General features: G+C 39.1%; 1 protein-coding gene across 4 annotated transcripts in view; it reads right to left on the bottom strand.

Moving 5' to 3' along the window:
- CTNNA2 (catenin alpha 2) overlaps positions 1-23,860 on the bottom strand; it is a 502,913-nt gene that overhangs the window by 425,821 nt on the left and 53,232 nt on the right. For all 4 annotated transcript variants that reach the window (XM_032686520.1, XM_032686521.1, XM_032686522.1 and 1 more), the window contains one exon: positions 16,853-16,959. In XM_032686520.1, coding sequence (XP_032542411.1) covers positions 16,853-16,954 — 102 coding nt within the window. In that variant the 5' untranslated portion in view covers positions 16,955-16,959. Of the gene's footprint in view, positions 1-16,852; positions 16,960-23,860 lie in introns of those variants that run through there.

The following is a 23,860-nucleotide window of genomic DNA, read 5'->3' as shown; positions in this document are numbered from 1 at the left end:
AAAATCTCAGAAGGAACAACAAGTAAAAACAATTCAAGGACCTTTTCCCGACTTCTTAGTTTTTCACCCACGCTTAAAAAAGTCATAATTTCACTCTGCTATATCAGACTATAACCAATCATTGCTTTATGTAGTGTAGATCTAAAATCAGCAGCTTTCACAGAACTCTAATCACAGAATCACAGAATGTCCCTGCCATGGGAAGGGACACCTTCCACTAGCCCAGGTTGCTCCAAGCCCTGTCCAACCTGGCCTTGGACAATTCCAGGGATGTGGGAGCCATCTATGGGCAACCTGTGCCAGGGCCTCACCAATAATAACAATGTAATGCTTGCAAATATTCCAATTTTGGATTAGCTGATAAAGTTTGGATAAAAACAATGTGTTGCCATCGTATCCAAAAGCTGGGCAACCATTCCAGGGAAAAAACAAATACTAGCAAAATCCTAGGGAACAAGCACCAATGTTTTACAGAAAATTTATTTCAAAGCACATTGGTGTATCACCCCTGCAGCACCACAGCACCTCAGACACGTGTCACAAAACAGCAACCTCTCTTTTTTGAGCTCCAAAAATTTCAAATTGCCTCCAGCGTTCTCCAAACACTGAAGTTTTTTATTATCTTTCTTCTTTCATGAAGGAAGGCGACTGCTCAGCTGTCTCATCCAGGAATGCTTTGTTCCAATCAGCCCATAACCAGATGATGCTAATCTCTTGTACAAGTGTGGTGAGATACTCAGGGACAACATTGCTGTCATAAAAATTTACCTTGGGAGGACGAGTCTGAAAGTAGTTTCTTTGCTTTGGATGAAGTGCTCAGAATCAGTAAGAGAAGACTGTTCTTGGAGCACCACGAACATCTCAGTCTCTGAAGTGCTGTGTTTTCCCAGGTCCCCATCACTTGCTTCCCAGCACACCCAGTTCCCATCCCTCCAGCTGGAGATGGGCTGACTGGCTTGGGAATCGATCAGCTGGCTTATGTTTCCCTGTGTGGAATGACTTATAAAAATCAAATGTATGCTAAATGAATAATTATGAAACAGTAAACAGAAATGCCTGATAAATAATGAACTATCACATGCACCTCATCTCCAAGGAGAACCAATTTTAGCATATAAACCGTGCTGGGAAAAGTTCTACATGCGGGGAAAAAACATCCAAAATATATTTTCCATGTTCATTTAGGACAAGAACCACACAATCTGATTAAGTAAAACTTTTTTTTTTAATTCTTCCTCCCTCGCTCCCTTTTGGTTTGGAGGGCAGGTGTGTGTGGGGATGGATCATCCTCCTCTAAAAAGCCTCCTATAAAAGGAAAAATATTTGAGTAATGTGTGAATCTTACTGTCAAATAATTGCACAGTCAAGTCTAAGGTGATTAATAAGACTTGATCAATATGACCAACAAAACACATTCATTTGATCAATATGGAAAATGTATTGCAAAGTGTTGGCATTTTTTCATACATGCACCTTGTATCAAGACAGAATCTTAACTAAACCCAAAATCTATTAAACCTAAATCTCTACTAAGTCTCAGAAACATCTGAAATATATGGATTTAGTTACTTCAAAAGAAAATGTGTCAAACCAGAATGAAACTCAATAAAATATCCTCTGATCATGTTATTTATGTAAAGTTCTTCAGTAACTTGGATGAGATTTACTAAAGTAAAACTACAATAAGTGAATTTACAAGGACAAGCAACATCATAAAAATCTCACTAAAAGCAAAACTGAGTTATGCAGCAGTATAAAACGAAATTATAAATGTTAATAAAGGCTTTATGAATATAAAGTTGCCCACACATTCTCCCCACACATTCTCCACAGATTTAATGATTCCAGCAAAAAGGCACATTTTGATGCAACAATTATGTTTCTGATAGTTCCACCTTAGAGAGATGGAAATGCTGGAACCCAGCACAAGCTTCCCTGCTGGACCTTTTGTGAAATTAGATGTTGATTACACATATTCATTTTCTGGCTCAATAAGCTCCTTGCAGAGTGTTCAGACACTGCAGTGACAAATATATCATCCCTCAGAGAGTGCACAGTGACAGGATCACAGACCTACACTGCAAACAACAGAACCTCTGAGTGTACATCACATAAACTCACAGCACCCATCGAGCAGCAAATCAATAAGATAAGGCTTTATTCAGCATTGGGTAGTGCCATGGAGAACAGGGATGTAAAAAAACCCCCATATATCGTGTTCAATTCTGTATCTTCCTTTGAAGCCTCAGCTTTGTGATGGCCACACCAGCAAAAGACAGAGATGTAAGAAAAGCAACTGACTCACTGCAAAGGAGTTGACTCATAAAGAGTGTGCATTACCCATGGATTTGCCAGCGATTCCATGGAAAATTCGCAACCAAATCTGCAGTTCAGGCTGCCAAGTCCACACAACATTTGTAACGTGAGGGACTCTCCAATGAATGAACGAGATTTCTTTAAAATGTGCCTCATGAAACTCAATATGTAACCACCCAATGAAGCCAGACCCAACAGGCTGTTAACCTGAAATAATTTTTTTTTCTAAAACAGGTAATTCTAAACTAATAAATGCAACCCTGCTGATTCCTGTCCTTTCCTGTCATAAAAACACATGAATTCAAGAGCTGGGTCAGAGTGAAGAGTAAAGAAGTACCCAAAAACCAGATATTACCATGGGAGCCTTAAGGAACGACTGAAATAATGACTGTAAAGCAAGGCCCTACTAAGAGTTTGGCAGAGAAAAACACAGACCACCAAAGAGTGTGGCCTGAAGAACCTCTGGATTAAAATTAGCAGTGATTTTATTGGGGTTTTTTAAATACAATGGTTCTAAAAAGAGTTTAGAGTTCCCCAGGTCTTATAACCAGGAGAAATAAGGAGGAAGAAAAAAAAAAAAGAGAAGAAATTAACATAGGACATAGACTGATGATGCAATAACCAGAATATTTTTGGCCAAGGTAAGTATTTGAAGGAGTAGACAAAAATGGTCAAATGGGAGCAGTAAGGCAATCCTGCACAAAGGAAGCTTAAAACTGAAACTAAACTAACACCCTCACCTCCAAAGTCCTAAAACTGCTTTTCTTTACAAAATCCCACTCCATAAAGAATGAGAGCTTAAGTATTTTTGGTAGTTTTCCCTCCAGTTCAAAAATATTTAATTGTGCTTTCTTGCCATGCAATTTTTAAGTTTTCTAGGTATTTTGGAAGAGAACGGTGCCAGGGGACAAAACCAAAGGACTGGCAACAGCAAAAGCCTGCAGGGGAGGCCAGGAGGACAAGGATGTGAGAGGAATAAATTCCACAAAGACCCTTTGGCTTCCCTGTCCCAGCAGACTTGCAGGAAGGTTGCAGACAGGAGATCTCTGAAGGATGGATCCCACTTCAAGGCAGATCAGCTTCAGCAGCATCTGACTGAATAGGAAGCATCATATAAGCATCTTAATTTATTGTTGGTTTCTAATGTAATGCTGATGAAAGTATGTATAAAACCACTACCTGATCATACCCAAAACTCACAAAGCTCAGTACAAACTGATATTCCCTGCTTCCTATCGCAATTCCATGAGAGATGTAAAATAAAAGATCCATGGATGTGTAACATCCTTGCTGGCTCATCCAGCCTGAAGGGTTATTGCTGGGCTGGAAAAACAAAACAGTCACAAAACAAAGAAAAGAAAGAAAAAAATTCTCAGATCAGCCAACAAAATAACCCCAAAACCAAACGAAAACCCACCAAAACAAACAAAAAACCCACCAAAACAAACAAAAACCCCACCAAAAACAAACAAACCACCATGAAAGCCAAATAAAAACCAAAACAAAGCCCCACAGTCATCATTCCTCACAGACTCTACATAAGTGTAATGAGAAAAATGCAGGGCCAACCACTTGAGAAAAAAGAACAGAACCGTGCAACTTCACTGTATAAATTTTATTCTTGAAAATTTTTAGCTCAATGGAAAAGGCTGAGAGGTGGGTAGAGCAAATGCATTACCAATCTCTCATTAAAGATGTATAAAATATTACGCAGTGAACTGCTACAATGAGCCCAAAATTTCAGGCTTCAGTTTCAAAGTGCTTTGTAACTTTTGTTCTGTAAAATTTAAACACTTGCAAAAGCTCCAGGAAGATGATTACAATAATAATTTCCACTCTTGCAGTTCGTCTACTGGAAGAAGAAAGGTAATTTCTAAAAGATACTAAATCCCCTGAAGACCAGTGGAACTGCTGCAATTTTTCTAGTGTCACAAACTATCCTCCCCACCTTTTTCTTAAACAAAAATCTATCACTGCTTTCTACATTATACTCAAAACAAACTAAAATATAACTAGAGAGAAGCACCCATAAGATGCCCTTTGAGAGAGCAAACCAAAACCTGACACACAGACCAAGGTGGGAACACAGCAAAGTTCCCAACAAAGAGACCAAAGCCTCTGGCAACGAGGCACCAACCAGCAAATGAAAATAGAAAATAATGTTCTTAATTTCTTATAACTTGTCCAAGTAAACTAGTAGGGAAGTAGAAACTTCTGTCTCCAGACACGAGGGGAAAGGACAGATGTAGTTCACAGCCTCAACCTTCTCCTTCTGTGTCCAAATACAAGCACAATTAAATTACCTTTCTTGAATTCTTGATAGTTGCAATAATTCCATTAATAACACATTGTGGATGAGAAGGCCTGTCTGTAAAGTGGCCTTGATTTCTGGTTGGAACTAAATGATGCAAACTCAGATAGCATCTTGAACAAAGAGCTGGAATGCTGCTGGATTCAGAAACTCCCAAATAAATCTATTTGACAGTGAATTTACTCCTCATATAAGTGGCTCATAAAGAAAAGCTTATTTTACAGGGCATGGGCCACATTATAAAATTAACTCACTGCTCATAGTCAGGACTAAACCAGGAATACACCTGCCTGTTTCCAGCTGCTCTAACAAGTCCTTCAGTTGTGTCAGACAGGAATGTCTCAAATAAAGACCATTTCCTTTTCTATAAAGGATAAAAACACTACCATAAATTTATTAATCCATCACGTTCCAATAGTCAACAATATCATACTGCACATACATGGACACCATGAGTCCCTCAGTTTAAAAAGAAATAAACAACATAAATCCTAGAGGTTATGGAAGACTTGAAAGAGATTTTACGTGCTGGAACATAGGAAGAAAGCAGATTTAAAGAATATGGACTGAGCAGAAGACAGTAAAGAAAAAATAAAGATACATATATATGTTATGCCTCATGCATAAATTTAAATATAAATTTAAATTTGAATTTCCTATACTTTTTTGAGCCAATTGGTTTTTCAGAAAAGTAAAAAAACTACCTGGTAATTAAAGTATTTCAAGCAGGGTAGTAAAAGCTTGCTTGTTACACACTACAGAGTGTAGATATGTGTAATTCCTTGGGAAAAAAAATGAATAGGTTAACACTTATCCCCTGGAAACAACTCAATATTCAGTAGCCATTCAGTACCCTGGAGTCATTATGCTGCTACACGAATACCTTCTAATAAAAGGGTTGACTATTACCATAAGCAGATACATTTTCATTACTACAGAGCAAGATGAAATGAATCAGAAAAATTAATTCCTGTTGCAAATCTCGTTTTTCCAAAATACTCCTCCCAAAACTTAGTGGTAAACTGTTTGTACAAGGTTTTAGAGAAAGAAAGAGCACAGGTCTCAAGAGATGATGCTCCCAAAAACAGGGCTGGCTTGTGATTGCACAGTTTGGAAGGTCAGTACACCCTGAGCATCATGACCCAGCTCTGACAGGTTGACTGACCCCCAGTGCGACTGTAGCTTTGAGAAGGCGACTCCACAAGACCAGGACTTGGTGCCACAAGTGCTCCATCACGTGTCAGAGACAGTACACAAACAGGTCTGCCAGGAAGACAGCCAAGATTCCCCTGCTCTCCACCCCTCCATGTCAAACACATGCTGGCAGGCAAGATACAGTTTGGGGGGTGGAAAGCAAACTAATAGGAAAACGGAGCAAGGGCTGAATACACTTCATGCCATCAAGAGTTTCCAAGGTGGGACAAGAGGTAGAAAAGTCTTCAGATGCTGGATCAAGTGATACAGGATTAGAAAAGCAGTCAGGATAATCAGGCACATGAAAGCTGTTCAAGATCCCAGCTCAAAACCCAGGTGTCCTTGGTTGTACAACACCAGCCTGCTCATGGCAAACACCAGCGCTGCAGCAGGACTGGGAAAAGGAGAGCAGACCCAGTAGAACCCAAAGAGCCACGTCTGCAAGTAACTTTTGGCAAGTCAGCGTGGTGGGTTGACCCTGTCTGGGTGTCAGGTGGCCACCAAAGCCACTCCATCACTCCCCAGGAGCCTCCTCCCCTTCCCTCCCCACCCACCTTGGTGTCTGCAGAGCTGTTCCTCTCACTTGTTCTCACTCCTCTCTTCTCTGGCTGCAATTATTTCTAAATGATAACTTTTTTCCCCCTTCTTAAATATGTTATCACAGAGGTGTCACTACCACCGCTGTCGGGCTCAGCCTTGGCCAGCAGTGGGTCCATCCTGGCATTGGCTCCAGGGACATGGGAAAGCTTCCAAAAGCTTCTCACAGAAGTCACCCCTGTATCCCCACTGCTACCAAAACCTGGCCAAGCAAACCCAACAACTTTGTTTTATCCTCTTCCACACTAACAGCTTCTTGAGCGAAAATTAAGCTGTACTTCTTAGTTTAAAATGTCATGTATAACCAATTCCGTCCATTTTCATTCTCAATTTATACAGAACAATACTCACATAAAGTAAGTGTCAAGGCTGCTTTGATATGATTATGCTTTTTTCACTAAATACCCTTTTTGCATAAGCCAACAGTGAAAATTTGAGCAATTAGCCCACATGGACACAAGAAAACTAAATGAGAATGAAAATTCTGGTACTGACTTCCTTTAGGGTACTAAAAAGATTTATTCTAAAAAAACCAGATATCTACAAAAAGTAAAATTTCTACCCAGCAGAGCAATATTTCTTGTGTGCTCATCAGAGGTCACCTGCACAATATTGAATTAGTCTGGGTTGAACGTGCTAAGTGTGAGTTACATATGGTCTGTAACGAGGGTATTAAGTAGTAAAGGGTTTCAGCAGTCTCATCAATGAGTACTAAAGTACTGCAGTAGCACAGAAAAAGAGACTAAAGAGAAAAACTTCAATACATCAAGGGGAAAATATTAATCATCCCATTGAAAGAGCCAAGTAGAAGAGGACACTTCCTCAAAATGTGAGCATTTGCTGCTCAGACATATAATATTCAAGAACACCAACCACTGACGAGGCTGTAGGAAGAGATACTGAAAATTAATTTACCAAACAGGAAACTAAATATGGTAATTTAGATCATGTGCCTAAGGCAAAACTGCAACACTTTTCTAAATATCTCTGGCTGAAAATCAAGGTCGCCTTTGAAATACCCCAGAAGTTCAGATCACCCTAGTTACATACTATTGCAATTTATAAAACAGTCAAAGATAGCCAAAAAATCTATTTGGATCCATTAAAAGGTGTGCACACAATGGAATCAATATTCCAAGAAATTAACATAGTAAACAAAGAACAAAACAACCCAAAAATATCCCTGTATCCATGCCCTGAATCCTTTGAACTGCAAACAAATCAGTCAACCTTCAGAAATCTGTACTGAAGGGAAATGGAGCAAAACCTGCCATTGCTTTTGAGAACATGGATCTATTAGAATTAGGTTAATTAACACCTCAAAGCAAAATCTTGTAATTAGGGTATTATTTTTGTAATCAGGATCATTTTATATGCTTTCTAACTTTTGCAGATTGATGACATGCAGCAAATGAAGTTAATGAAAAATTAGAAAGTAAGATTTTCACATCGCTCTCGAGAATGAAGCTAAAATGGATTACAAACTTCAATATCCAAATTGCCTCCAAAGTCGTTAAAAACATACATATTTAATCACAGAGGTTGTGTATCTATTTTCACTTTTCCCTGGCAAATCTGATCGCTGACAAAAAACAAGGAATCCTGCTCCTGCTTCCTCCCCGATTCAGAAAGTGAGAAATCCTATTATTGCAGTTTTTTGTTCTTCCAGTAATTATCTTCCCAGTTTTATAACTCCTGGTGGACCTAAAAAGCACGTCCTAGAATTGTTAAGGTTGGATGTTTTAGTTTCGGGGTGTGAATCCGATATTTGAGTTAGTTTCAATTAGAACCATGGAATATTATTTACGCTGTAAGTGCTACCAGAAATAGACTCAAAATCTATACTGCCAGTAAATTGAAGACAATTTCCTTTTAATTGATAAGCCTTTGTATAGATGAAATGCATCCAAAGTCTTTAGGCTTCCATTAAAAGACAAAACTGAAATAATTCACATCATTCTTCTCTGATCTCCTTCCAATTTGTCAACAGCTTTTTTGAGAAGGGGGAATCCTTCCAATAATAATCTCATGAATGCTGTATTATAATGATAATGCTGCCTAAATTTACTCTATATCCACCAGCTGATCCACTTAAGGATCATATCTGTGCTACAAGAAGTTCACATTCAGTTGGATATGAGAAAATTAAAAACATTTTTTCGAGCTGCCTCCCTGTTAAAGCACTCAATTACAATACAAAAATATCCTAGACTTCGAATATCCTAGTGATATAAATTATTATATTAGCACTTATATCTGCTGCAATAATCTTGAAGTCTTTGTTTTGAAGTCTTCAATTCAACCAATGGAAAAAATGTGTCAAACATTTTTAGTAAATAAAACTTTACGACACCAACAGGAACTTGTTTATGAGACAAAAAGAAAATCCATTACTTCTTTTGTAACAAGGTCGCTGGTTATTAACTACGCAATCACCTTTTAAAACAGAAGCTGATATACCTACCCTGCTTTAATTAGCATTTTTGACACTAAAAAGAAAATGCTGTAATTTTCCAATATATCTGTTGACCGCAAGAAATTTTGGAAGTGACACAGGGTTCACAAGATGTTCTGAAAGGAAACCCAAAACACATAACTGCTTTTTGAGCAAGCCAGAATCACCTAAAAATGCAACCAAAACCGCTTTTCCTTCAAAACTTTTATATTTTCCCCTTCTACAGAGATGACCCTGATTAAATCAACAGGATTGTTAAGAACCTGCTGAGCTCTGTATTTGTGGACAGGAAAAAGGCTCTTCAAGGACACAAGCAGGAGAGAGACATCACAATAATTACTTTGATCTTCTTGATTTAGAGTTTGGAAATCCCAGGCAAGAACACCATTCTCTGAAAACTCTTCCATGAAACAGTTCCTAGAAAACCACGTCCAAGAATAGAACGGGGTTAGGAAACTGCCTAGACAAGTTCCCAATGTGCTATTTGAGGAGACAGGAGGAAGAGTATCAGGGACATCCCCAGGCTTCAGTGACGCAACTGCCTGCAGGAATTCTTCCCTAAACTTACAGAAAAGTGTCCAAGGCCAGGTTGGATTGAGCTCTGAGCAACCTGGGATAGTGGAAGGTGTCCCTGCCCACGGCAGGGGTTGGAACAAGATGATCTTTAAGGTCCCTTCCAACCCACACCATCTGTGATTCTACAATTTCACAAAAGACTCAACCAATTTCCCCCTCCCCTGATCTCTACACTTCATTTCATTTGTTCTCGCAACAAAGACACCAACTGGAAACAGCAGCAAAACTTCTCACAGTTTATTCCAGCTTGATCCTCAGTTACCTGACTTTTCTTTTGTGGGTATGTATTATATTTCTTTTCAGTCAAGGCATGAGTCCCATGAGAGCCTAATCAGCCAGGACAGGGGAAATTTTCCAGCAGTTCTCTCTCTCCTGTAGGTAAAACTTTTTTTTTTTGCAAGGATAACTAGTATCCCTGCTATCCAAGCAATGAGGTTTGGGGTTGGCATATTAATTATATGGGTGTGTTAAATATATTAATGTGCACACTGTCTACATAGAGCTCTGTTTCTCCATGGCATAGGTCTTCTTGTCCCTGTGTCTTTTCTCTTGGTTCCACTTTGATGAGATGATTTCCGAACACTGCATCGAGTCAGATGGTTTATTTATTCACTGCTTTTTGCAAAGGCAAGCAGAATATTTGCACTGGATATTGCGAGGACAGTGCATTGGATACTGGCACTGGATAGTGCAAGATCAGGTTTGACAGGGCTTGGAGCAGCCTGGGATAGTGGAAAGTGTCCCTGCCCACGGTCTTTAAGGATGGTCTTTAAGGTCCCTTCCAATCCAAATCACTCTATGATTCTATGATTCTATTAAATATTCATGTCATACACAGCAAACCTGCTTCATAAGGGCACACTCCCTGTCACACTGAAGGGCTGAAGCAATAAAAGTTTTTTTTTAAAGTCAAAGCTTTTTTTAAGCTAAATTGAGAAGATTATTTTGTCTGTACTACAGAAAGACAAAAACACCTTCTGGTAACCCTGAACCACTAATAATTTCCTAATGATGAAGAAAATTGAAGAGTTATCAAACAGATGGAAAATCCAGCATTTAATAGAAAGATTTACAAATCAGTGCAGGTTCATTTTAGCCACGAGCTTTTCCAGTCACCGGTTACCACCCACCTGAGATCCTCCCAGCATAACTTGCATTTCCAGCTATGACACACCAATAACAAATTTTCTCACCATTTCCACACTGGCTTATGTGGCAGAAGAGAATAACAAGCAGCCACCATATTGCACTGCTCTGACCTAAGCACCATTATTCCATAAAAATAGAATCTGGGAGTAATGGATGAGACCCAAACCCCTTCATTCTCCCTCCCACAAACGCTGACCCGCACATGCATAAACTCCAAAGTACAAGCATATACATAAACACCTTTAAACAGTGAATACAATCACTGGGAGGCACAGAGTGACAAGGTCCAGACCTTACAGGACACTACACACTATAAATAGTCTGCAGTTTTCAAGTAAGGGAGAGTAAAAATAAAGATAAAATTTAGCTGAAGGTTCTCTTAGTCAACACAACAAGTCTCCATGCTGAGAAGATCCCAACCAGAGCTGGCAGAGAGGCAGGGATGTTACTGAATCCAATGGCAAAGAAAAACTATGATGGCCAGAGTGCAGTAGATGTTTCTTGCAGAATCAAATGGCTGAAAAAAACATCCTAAAGTAAAAAGGTAGCTGATGGTTTTTAGTTCAGAAGTTATTTTAAGCGATACAAAGCACAAAAACAGGACAAGAGGAAACAACCTCAAGTTGCACTGGGGATGTTTGGATATCAAGAAAAATTTCTCCACAGAAAGGGTTGTCCAGCCCTGGCACAGCTGCCCAGGGTAGGGGTGGAGTCCCCATCCCTGAAGGGATTTAAAAGCCCTGTGGGTGTGACACTTGGGGACATGGGTCAGTGGTGGCCTTGGCAGTGCTGGGGGATGACTGGACTCAATGATCTCAGAGGCTTTTCCAACCCAAACAATTCTATGGTTCTATAATGCTGGAGGAAAAAAAGAGGATTCTGTTCCTACTCAACATAATAATTTCATAAAAAGCATTTAAAGTTCATTTGAAGTCAGAGAAGAAAAGTTCCATCTTTGTTTTCTGATACGATTGGACTTCAACTCCCTGACATGAAAGGCCATCACCTCATCCAAGCCAAGGAAAACTGGCGCACAGTCCAACCTCCCACACCGCCAGAAGCACCACAGATTTGAGACTGTTCTGGCAGGAAGAGCATAAACAGAAATTAGTTTCACTTCTGGGAGAATAGTCCCGTTCAGGTAAAAAAAAAAAATTAAAATAATATTGACCTCATTGCACAGCTGAATGGAGCTTTTTCCCTTCGGTCTGTCATGTAAATCCGGCTATCAAATGCAGTAATTGCTCAAAGATTATGCACAATTACTAAAACAAAGGCAACAAATATCAGGTGTAAAGTGCTCCATTACCCAACTTTTCCCAAACTTGTTTGGAACAGTCCCAGACATTCACCAACCCTCCGAAAGGGAGCTGTGTCCCTGCACAGCTGTGGTTCAGGTGCAGCTCTCTGACAACATTAATCAATAATATAATTCTCATGAAAAATAGCACACCAGATTTAGGGCTCAAATGCAATGAAAACAAGGTTCACTGAATATAAATAACATCTAATTAACTGGAATGGTTGGGAATGTATTTATCTTTCTTGTGGCAATATAGAAATCAGCCCATTTTCCAAATACACTGCACAAGGGATTGGATTAATCACAAGTTCAAGAAGAATAACACAGACACGATTATTATTATTTTCTACATAAACTGCACTAATTAAAGCTACTTGGAATTTTATCTAATGACTTATTTATTTTATAGATACAGGCACTTAATTTTACTGAGTGATGCTATATAAAAAAATACGCAAAATCATTAATCAATTTTTTTTGTCTGCCTTACAACATATTGTTCCTGCCTTTAAGTCACTCTAACAGCATCTTAAATTTATTGGAAAAAAAACCCACAAAACATGCACTGCAATTCCAAACTGTCTTTTCACAGCAAATCTAGAAGGACAAAAATGTGTCATACTGAGGGAAAACATAATCAGTTATGAACAATCTGCAACAGCAACGCTCACGATTATTTGTGTTGTTGTTAAACCTCTGCAATAATAAATAACAGTCCAAAAATACAAAGATTCTAAAAGGTACAACCACTGCACAGCTCTGGTAATAAAGGCACAGCTGTAAACCTGTCACCCTGCTATTTAAAATTCCTGGGCAAAACTAATGAAAAGAACCACAGATTGACATTAGAAGATTTAAATCTTAGCAAAAGAGCAAATGTCATCTTCAAAAACTAGACACAAGTCCTTCATTTTTTTAATCCTTTTGTTCACATATGAGTATTTTTAGTGTTTTTCAAAAAAAATAATTGCATGGATGTTGCTGGTTTATAGTTGGGATTTATTTGTGTGGTTTTTTTCTCTTCTCTCCTTAACTTATAAAACTTGCATTCATATCTGTATATAATTAGCACTCAAAACCACCAGAAACAAAACCAAAATATATCCCACCTCTTTATGGCCTCCAAAAGTTTTATTTTTCAGCCATACCTAAAATATCATGCAATTGCAGTTAAACCATTCCTAAAAACGTGATTCTTTCTTCTTATAAAATCCATCCACAAATAAAATAAAAAAATTTGCAAATAAAAAAAAAATAAAGTTACAATTCACTTGAGTTACTGTGCATGAAGGTGAGAGTAAGAGGCAGTAACCCTTACTCTTGTAACCCTTGAGAATATGTTTTAGTTATACACTTCCTTACAAAAATTTCATAGAATTAAAAATTTTAAGATTTATAGTAAATAAAGGTTGGCTACTATCAACTCTCAGAAAAAAAAAAATTAGCAATGAATACAATTACCTTATCCTTTCAGCTAATTGTGACACTGAAGCCAGAGAAAAGAAACACATTTCAATTATCAATTTCAATATTGCTGAGAATAGAAATTGTAATATTTTTTTCAACCACATATTTCTTAGAAAAATCTCAGTAAGGGCAAGTCGATGAAAGACATGTGGAGGGCATTTCTTTTACTCTTTAACCATGACAACAAGGACTGGGAACACGAGTACCCCAGCAAGCTCCAATCTTCTTACACCTCTGACAGCCAGACAAAAGTTTTAATTAGTTTCCTAGTTCAGGGCTTCCTAGAATAAATGCAATTCTGTCATTTCTAATGTGTTCTCACGATCAGTTAATGGATTTTAGGATTTTTTTTTTTTTTTTTTTTGCCTCCAGTTCAGACAACCTTCTTGTGCTGTAATTTCTTCTAAATCAATTCTTAGGTTATCCATATTTTCTCATCTGGAACACTAATGAGCCTGTCTAAAATTCAGTTTTAATGCACCTTTCTCTTCTCCTGACTCACTGAGGTGTTCTTTTTCAAACTCACATCACATTTCTGTATTACTCTCCAAAATTTCAGTAGAAGCCAGTTGATTTGCCACCATTTGAAAATCTGTCAGTCTTGTGCCTATATATACACCGAGTTCAGAGTCAGTTCCCAAACACACTCCCCCAGATAACGAAGACTAAATTATCACTTTTAGAGTTCCAAGACTTGTGTACAACCATTTCCAGTTTTCCAAGCATTCTCCAAAATCATACACAGCTTGGAGAACAAGAGGGTGCTCTGAATATTCAAGCGTGAACGCCAAATAAAGTATGAATTTCTCTTGGTGGTGCTAAAAATCACAGCATCACGCAAATTTTGGCTGTACAGGACTCGGGATGTCATCAACTCCAAACTCCTGGTCAAAACCCCTCTCCAACTCCCTGACACGAGGCTGTAGCCAGGTGGGAATTGGTCTCTTCTCCCAGGGAACAAGAGGTCGGACAAGACGAAACAGCCTCAAGCTGTGCCAGGGGAGGTTGAGGCTGGACATCAGGAAGAATTTCTCCAGTGAAAGGGCTGTCAAGCACTGAAAGGGGCAGGCCAGGGAGGTGGTGGAATCTTCATTCCTGGAAATTGTTCAAAAAACAACCAGACGTGGCACTCAGAGCTGTGGTTTAGTTGACAAGACGGGGATTGGCCAAAGTTGGACTCGATGATCTTGGAGGCCTTTTCCAACCTAAATGATTCTGTGATTCTGTGAAAGGAATCTGCCTTCAAAGGCAGATCTGGTTGCTCAGGAACTTTTGCAGCAAAGTTCTGTTGCATTTTGGGCCATTAAATCTCTCTTTTCTATCCAGTGACCCATACTTAATGACTCATGGAAGAACTTCCCATCCCTATGGTTTCTTTGCTAAGCAGCTCACACACGAATCTGCAGGCAGACTTCAGACTTCAAAATGAATGGGATTAATTTATTTATTTGCCACGATAAAGTTTCAAATTAGATGTTCTCTTTAGGAAGGAAATTGCTTTGAAACTTCATGAGGAGATCCAAATCTCTGCACGTGGAACATGCACATGGTGTGTTGTGGAGGCTGTCACTGCACAGGCAGATTGTGATTGAAGCCCAAATAGGGGTAAACGAGATACTATTCTTGACTTGACCAGACTGTAAATGCAATTTTAGGCATTGCAAAAAATAAAAAGCCTTTAAACTGGGATCATCGTTAACTTATCTGAGATGAACAGAAAGAGCAGCTGAACAACTTCAGCTGAAAAGGCAACAGATAAACACAATCTGAAGGTAACACATTTCTCATCACTTGAAGCTTCCATGGTTATGTTTGTGTGGCTCACACAAAACATGCTTTAGTCAAACATCTACTGGATTAAAGTACAGGGAAATAAGTAAAACTACTTATTTCTCTAATGCAGGAAATTAAAGTACACGTTCAAAAAGGAGGGTTTATATGTTCATATTATGTAGAAACCCATGAAAAGAAGAAATCAGAATGAAGATATTCATAAACATTGAATAAAGCAATAACTCAATAGTTCTTTTGACAGCATTTTATTTTCTCTAGTCTTCTTGACAAACTGCTGAAATAGAAATACATTGTTCCTCATCAAAGAACAATCTTGAGAACCGAAGTTGTCATCATTGAAGAAAATCATGTCTTGTAGTTCAGCTTGTAATTTCCTGATTTAAACTTGCTGAGGCACTCCATCAAACACAAACCTAGCTAAGCCCAGTTAATCCAAGCAGCTTGTGAAAGTAAGAACTTACAATGGCATTTTAACTTCTTGGCTGCTGGATTCTTCTCTGGGCAAGTTGCTGGAAAATAAAGTGAATAAAGAAAACACGAAATTCCCTCACAGAACACCCAGTAACTTGCTCATCCTCCAATAGGTTGTGGTGCACAGCAGCTTCAAATGCTGTACCAACACGGGTATCAGAATAACTGAGAGCTTGTAACCTCATTTTCAGTTGGTTTTGCAATGAATTTAGGATTTTAGTCTGTCTTTCATATCAACAACAAAGTTATGAAGGTTTGTAATGAAAGTTAATTACCATGTTATCACCAACTACATGAAATGAAACATCTCTCTGACTTTGAGTCTGTAATATGTGTACATGCTTAGAGACTTTCATGTCCAGAATAATTTGTGGAAAAATAATTCTTTTTTTCTTTTCAGAAACAAAGAAAAAAGACTAAGTATCATTTCTTTACACAGTGACTCACTTTAGGAGCAGAGGAATCATGCAGATACATCATTTTTTGGATGAATTAAAGATTTATTCTTAAAACAGAGACATCAAGTCTGTTCTCACACTCAGATGAAGGCCTGCATTTCTGTCCTGCAGACCAATGTCAAGATCCACAATGTCAAGATCCACAATGTCAAGATCCACAATGTCTACAAAAAAACTGTTAGTACCAGGTAGATGGACAGATGGGGATAGCTGACATTCATTTTTAATATGAGCATTCCTAGAAGAAAAATGACTTCTGTATGTATTTTAAATAATGGAGCTTCCCATCTTGAAGGTTACTAAATTATGTAACCAGTTTCCCATTATTAACATCAGCTCAGGAACAGAAAGGCACCAGGCCTCTACATCCTCCCAGTGACGGCAGCATGAAATGAAACAGGTTTTAAGGGTTTCTGCAATTTGGTTGGTTGGTTTTGTTTGGGTTTTTTTGAATCTGCCTTCCGTGGTGCAATAACAAACCAGGAGCACGTGCTCAGTCTTAGACTGACTGTTTCATGAATTTCTAAATTGCTTTAAGGTAGACTTAAGTAAATAGTTGTTGCTACTGTATTCCTGCTCAAGCTTTGAGACCATAAATTATTTAGAACAAGAGCTCCCAAACATGTTTGAATAGAGCTTTCCACCAGAGAACATGAACAAAAACTGCTCACGTTTTTATCATCAAATACTATTAAGATAATTAGGTGAAAGGAGTAAATACAGCATCAGGCTGAGGGAAGAAACAAGCCAAAGACACTTGCCTGGGTAACGAGTGGCTCCAGCAGCCTCTCCACTGTTAGAGTCCTGATTTCCAAACTTTTGGGGTCCCATTTCAAAATGATAGGTGACGTTGCAGAAGTCATACTCCCTGGAACAGACAAAATTACACAACATCCATGAAAATTATCAGTGTAATATCCAAATACTGCATATCATTTACTTAGAGAATAAATATATACATTCACATATAAAAAAACCCTCTAGGTGCCATATCCTCTGAGGGCTTAAACATTTATATTCAGAATTCTTTTTCCTCCTTTAGCCCTTGAGAACAGATACTGCAACACCACAGCAGATGGATATGTCCTGAAGGAACTGCACCACATGGAAGGTGCATGCAGGGAGCAGGTTTATCCTGAAGGACTGCAGCTAAAGGACAGAATTCAAACTGGAGCACGGGAAAGGTGTGAGGAAGGATGGGAAGTGTGTAGGACTCCAGCCCCTGGAGCTGCTGGCTCACGGGCTTGGGGAGGAGTTTTACTTTAATAGACATATAGGGTTCTTTAATACCTCGAGACAGAGTCAAGAGAATAAGCCACAGACTTGTTCCTGAGGGATTTCTTTATTAATTTAGGGGAGTAAATAAGGGAACTTGGCCAAAGTTCAAAGGGACACAAAAATCTTCCATCACAACACTGGCTCAACCTACACTAGTAATCCGCAACCCTAAAGTCAAAATCCAACCAATCCATTATTCTTAAGTCAAGATCCAACAAATCCACAATGCTTAAGTCAAGATCCAATCCCTCCAGCTCCAAGCCACCCTGAGCATCAAGAAAGGAGCAAAGAAAGAGAAGCAGAGGGGGCAAGAAGAGAGAAGGAGAAAGAGGGAGAGACAGATCATAGAGCTACCACTGACACCTGGTAGAAAACCAGCTCTCACACGTCCAAGTGGCAAACACGTGCCTGTGGTTTTATCTGCTCTGGTCCCTGTGGACAACTCCTCCAGTTGGGGCTTATGATCCACCACCCACTCTGGGCTTCCAGGCTGGTGTGAGGGCACTGTCCTCACTGCCCCAGTCTGAGCTGGGTGAGGGGCTGCAGGAGCTGTGGGGTGTTATAGGGCAGTGTCCTCACTGTCCCTGCCAATCTGAGCCTGGCTTAGGGGCTCCAGGAGTTGTGGGGTGTTATAGTTTTCCTGGGCTGTCCTTGACTGGCAGCTGCTCCAGAGCTTCCCTATGTGGGCTCCAGGGGCTGCCATAAGAGACATGATGCCAGCCCATCTCTGTGAGGTTGGATCCAGCCTTTCCCCCTCCACACACACACACACACACTCTCCCCACAAGGTGGTTCTGACCCAATAATCACTGACCTGGTGCCTTACAGAGTGTCATGAACCTACTGCAACCCCAAAACCCCCTGTGCTGCTCAGAGTGAGAGAAGGAAGCAGAAGAGTCAGAAGTGGAGACCGGGTAAAAACTCAGGGTGGAGGAAGGTGGTTTAGATTTTGCCCTTTTCTTCCCTTGCAATCCCACCCTATTTTAATTAGCAATAAATTTTAAAATCATTTTCCCCAAGTCTGTTTTGCCTGTGACAGTGATTGGCAAATGACTGCCCTGACTTTGAGGTTTCCAAACCTATAAGGTTTCCATCCTATTTCCTCCCCCTGTCCCTTGTCAAGGATGGGGAGGGAGGAGCAGCTTGGTGGGCATTTGGCTGCCAGACAAGGTCAACCCACCCACATGTGGAATAATACAAATTCAACAGCTCTGTTCATGGTTTTGAACAGAACTTCCCCACAGTTTTCAGCATTTCTTAATGTTGCATCAAAAAGAGTAGAACTCGTTTAAAACCGAAAAGGATTCTCCAGACCACCTGAAACTTAAACAAGGCCTAAAATGAAGGCAACAGCAAGTTGCTGTCATTTTTTTTTTTTTTTTGCCACTTCAGGTTTTTAGGCAATTTTCTAGACAGTTGACTTCATTTTTGAAATTCCAGGTACAGAGAAGCCCAGCTGTCAGGTTGTAAGAGACAACAAATGCACCTCATTGAGCTGGAAAGTGATTTTGTAGAGGTATTTGGTGACAAGCAAAGCCACATGTAAACTAACTTGTCAATAAAAAACAAGAAGACAGAAAAGTTTGATGAAAAAATGTTCATTTTAAATAACTCTGGTTTAAATATTTACCTCTGTTTTAAAATGAAAATTAAAAAAAATAAAAAAAGTCCAATGAGAACTCCAACAGGGAGAGATTATCCAACAGTATCACACTGGACATTGCTTAGGTGAGATTCAAGTCAAATCCTCAGAATACAATATCCCAAAAGTTTTAAATTGTTTTCTCCAGAAAACTGTGTTTAACCAACAAGGTAATTTAGGTAATAAAACGTAAAAGGAAATAAGTAAATACTCCACCACTGCAATTAAGTGAACACAATCAAAAGATATTCAGCTATTGCTCCTTGAATCACAATCCACTTCATAAAGCTCTATTCAATAAGGTACATACTCAGGACTCAGCAACATTATCTAGTACCTACAAAATAGATTCTGCTGCTTTATTCAGGAGAATGTCTTGACTGATTACTATCAATCAAAATTAAAGCCTCTGCAAAATCCATTCATAGTCTGCAAAAGATTCTGTGTCAAAATATTTGCTCAAAAAGAGGTAGATCAGAACTCCTTAAGCAATGTATTTATAAATCACATATAAACCCCACCCTCAGGCTCTTCTTATTTGCAAACACTCGGTGACAGAAATATCTGACAATATCCAGTGTGTGTGTGCTACAATCATTATTATTCAGTTTCCACCCTTCTGCAAAAAAATCCTTAGGTTTCATGTCAGTCAGATGTGACTAAAGAAAACTGCCAGACAGTTTCTGGTTGCTCTAAACACGGCTGATGTGGGAGCCAAGCCCTTTTTTGCAGCAGACAATATTTATTCATCTCTCAGAACCCATTTCCTTTTTATATAAGGATGGTTGACACTCCAGTTGGCCTCTGGATTCAAAAAAATAAGTCTGAAGTAGACAATTATTCTAGTCAATAATTTATATGAGTTATGACACTTTCAAATGTGTCACATGGTCTTTCTTTTTAATAAGCCCACTTTCCCCCACTATTACCATGAGTACTCAAACATACACTTGTCATAATAAAAAAATAAATTCAAAGCTGTAGCACAGTCCAAAGCCCACAAAAGCAAATTAATTTCAGTGGATGACAAGCACACAGGTGATACCAAAGATAACCTGGACAACCAGTTGTTACAATCAGAACACGGCCTCAGATTCAACCTTTACTACAAAATAAAACAAATATCCTTCAGAACTCAATAAAAAAGGGTGAGCAGTGCTTTCAAATACAAAAAGATATATACGAGAAAAAGCCTTATTAAAAACTCCTAAGATAGTTTTTTTATTTGCAAGAAAATCTACCCCACAACAGCAAATAAGTAAAAACAAGTCAAATTAATGCATTTTCTTTAACACTCCTCCAGCTGCTGTTGCAACAGCAATTTTAAATGACAAGACTAAAAAGAAGCTGCCTGCCCAAGTGTGTGTTTATGAACAGATAGAATATTTCTTCCTTGACATATCTACAGTGAACTTCCCAGACCAAACAGGTGAACAGGGACTGCTCAGCTGGATAAAGGACAGGATACTAAGAATATCTTACAACTATTTGACCAAATAATCCCCAAACAAGCAGCTTTAAGCACTTCAATGAAAACACAAATTGCTTCACAGCTTACACCTGGCTTGGATTATGCAGTACCTGGGAGGAAGATAACCTCTGTGAGCAGAGGATAATGGCATCCCATAATATTTTTCATATAAAGATAAAAGTGTATTATGATAGAGAGAACACTGGCAGATGTAAGCAAAAGATTTCCTTTCCTATTACCTTCTAGACTAGACTGATACCACTATTTTCATAAAGAGCTTAATTTTTCTGCTTTCTCATTGAGTTATTTATTGTCATACTGACCACTCCGTGTCATTTTTTGAATGCTTAGCAACATATTTATTCCTTCTTTCAAATGGGAAATCAGGTTTCTCGTTTGAGTCTCAACCTCTGTAATTCAGAAACGTGTACTGATTGTTCTTCAGGGTAAATCCCATGGAATAAAAATTCATTTGCTGATTTTATGATTGCAGAGTTAAGGAAACATTTTTAGCAGAAAGCTTCTTCTGTGAAACTTAATCTCTGTTTTTCACCTATGTTTTCAACAGGCTGAGTGTGATTATTAACCCTACATTCTAAAACTGATATTGTTAAATAAGGAAACTATGTCAATAGTGCTGTAATAATACTGCTATAGAAGTGTACAGACATTGCAGTCCTAGCCCTGAAACCATCTCCACACTTTTTTCAAGAATATGTTTAGGGAATTCTATTGCCTAACTTTGTTTTCCTCCTTGAGCATGTGCCAAAATGTCTCTTTAAAGCTTTTTAGCTTTTCCTAAATACAGCAATAGAGAAATGTCTCTATCCAGTTCAGTAATGTTCAGTGCGAACATTTGTTCAGGCAGTTTGTCTTCAAAGCCTATCTGTAAAGAAAGTAAGTATTTACTTTAGTAAATGCTAACAAGCATTTACTTGAACAAGTGGAACAAGCAGATTCCTACATTAGAGCCAAATTCCGCATCAGTGGAATTCTTCATTTCATAACAGTCACCAAAAAATCTAACCCCGCACCAACCCTGTCACCAACCTTTTCACACAGCAGGACTTTTTACTTTTTTGGAACATTCTACAAAGCCAAACTATTCTGCACGTGGAATTGTTTGTCTGTCACACCACAGTGCAACGTTTCCCTCTACAATAGATCCACTCTCCTTGTGACTGGCACAGACGTGCATTCCCATGCTCAAAGCTGCTCCCAGGTGACAGCTCAGCTCATTTCTCTGCTGAAACTCCAGTGTAACAGTAAAGATATTTTAAATCTACACAAGCAAAAGCAACATTTGCCGAAGCAAACTGATAATCTTTTAGAAATAGAAACATTGCCAGTCTTGAGCAGGCCTCCAGTTATGAGTCCAGCTCAAGTCTGCAATGCAGAACAGTGCAGACATGAAGGGCAGACGCTGAACATTTCACACTGAATGAAGTAAAAACCCATTCTACCTGACTCACAGCAAAGCTGTAGGATTCACTTGGTGGTAATACTAGATTGGCAGTGCTGGCAGCCTAAGTTTGTACTTCCAATTGTCTATTTGCTATTGGAAGGTAAATAGTGTCATTAGTGTAAGAAGGATGTCCAGCAAGGTAGAAAACCAGTAGGTTGAGAGGAGTCAAAAGGCAAGATAATAATGATTTAGCCCATGTTTCCAAATAGTAAATTTAAAATACTAAATTTAAAATAATAAATTTTTAATAATAAATGTACAATACTTAATGCTTCAAGGCATTTACATGGAGTATTAAAAGGAAAAAAAAGTGCTTTACAAATGATTCTACCCCATCAGTCCCCATCTCAACTTGCAGTCCCCGGGTCCAGACTAGCAGGGCACTTCCACACGTTTTAAACCCACCTGACTTTCCAGCTCAGCTCTTCCTGCACATTTGTATCCTTTGCCCTTGGCAACAGGGCTGTGGATTACACCCAGAACATAACTTGGTGGGCCACTAACTAATCCTACAGAAGGATAACAAGTGTTCAGCTCCCCACCTGACTTTGGAGCCACACGATGACAGCACAGGTAACAAGCCAAGCCCCCAATTCAGCAGCAGAGATGGAGGGCAGGGCAGCCCCTCCAGCAGCAGCACGGACACAAACTGGTCTAGGATGAATTAGAAACTGAAAAACAGTCTGTGATTCCTTAGTTCACATCCTAAGATTGAGAATCATGTGAAAACAAACACCTCCCTGCTCGGAGACAGAATCCAGAATTCCTTACAGCAGGATACACAATCTCTTGAGACAGACACAGAAACAATCTGACTGATCTCACAGACATTTATGTGCTTCACTGGGAGCTGGAAATCTAAATATGTGAATGGCTGTACCCTCGAGTCTGCCTTCAGAGCATAACAGCGTTTGGAGACGCACAAACTGGCTGTGGACTGCCTTGTACAGGTACAGGATAAACTGGAGCACAGGACCAACTAATTCAGACATTAGAAATACCAAAAACACACACAGTCCTAGCGAGTTCACAACCTGGCTGACCTGTCTGGCAGAGGGATGCAGTGATATATATATATATATATATATATGTATGTATGTATGTATGTATGTATGTATGTACGTATGTATGTATAAATACCTGGTGTTATATATAGCTGAGAGATTCTGTTACCTTACATTTATCTGCAGTATTGAGCAATGCAGATGTACCTGTGTTCTGACCTGAGCAGCTGTAAAGTGTAGTTGCCAGAGCTCTGATACTCCAGGGATATCCTGGTTTCCAGCACTATTCCCAACCCATTTGCCCATTCTCTGTCTCTGCTAACACAGGAATACAAATAGAGACAGAATGACAAAAAGCAGGAGAGCATAACAACTGCAAAGCAGGGAAATAAAGGGGAAATACTGAGGACACACACTAACAATGAGGAGTAAAAGTGCAATGGAAGAGGGAATAGAGAACATCCCTTTCTGCAGATAAAAGCACTTATCATTAGTCAATGACAGCCCAGGGCAGCCTCCAGCAGATCTGGCTGAAACAATAGGAGTTCAAACAGGCAGTTCCCATCACCTTGTTTAAAAAAAGGAGAAAGAAAAAAGAAAAGGAAAAAAAAAAAAAAAGCAGAGGAGGATGGTTTGGAGGAGTGTAAGGAATATCTATCTCCACATCTGAACATCAACTTTTTGACATACTTATTTGTATCATGAATGTGACTCTTCTCTCTTCTTTCCTAAAACTTAGGCAGGAAAAAACAAGCCAAAAACTAAACCTTTAGGTCCCACTCCCAAGCTTAACCCCACAGGGAATTTTTAATTTGAGCTTTTCTAGGCTCTCAACTTCCTTTTGGATTCACAGCCCTTTCCCCTTCCACTAACCCTCCACCTCCACGGTGGGGTGAGATCCTGGTTTGG

Source organism: Chiroxiphia lanceolata, chromosome 4 (assembly GCF_009829145.1).
Source record: "Chiroxiphia lanceolata isolate bChiLan1 chromosome 4, bChiLan1.pri, whole genome shotgun sequence".
Taxonomy (NCBI): domain Eukaryota; kingdom Metazoa; phylum Chordata; class Aves; order Passeriformes; family Pipridae; genus Chiroxiphia; species Chiroxiphia lanceolata.
The sequence above is the reverse complement of the archived record's forward strand: the minus strand, read 5'-3'. Positions and strand labels throughout refer to the sequence as shown.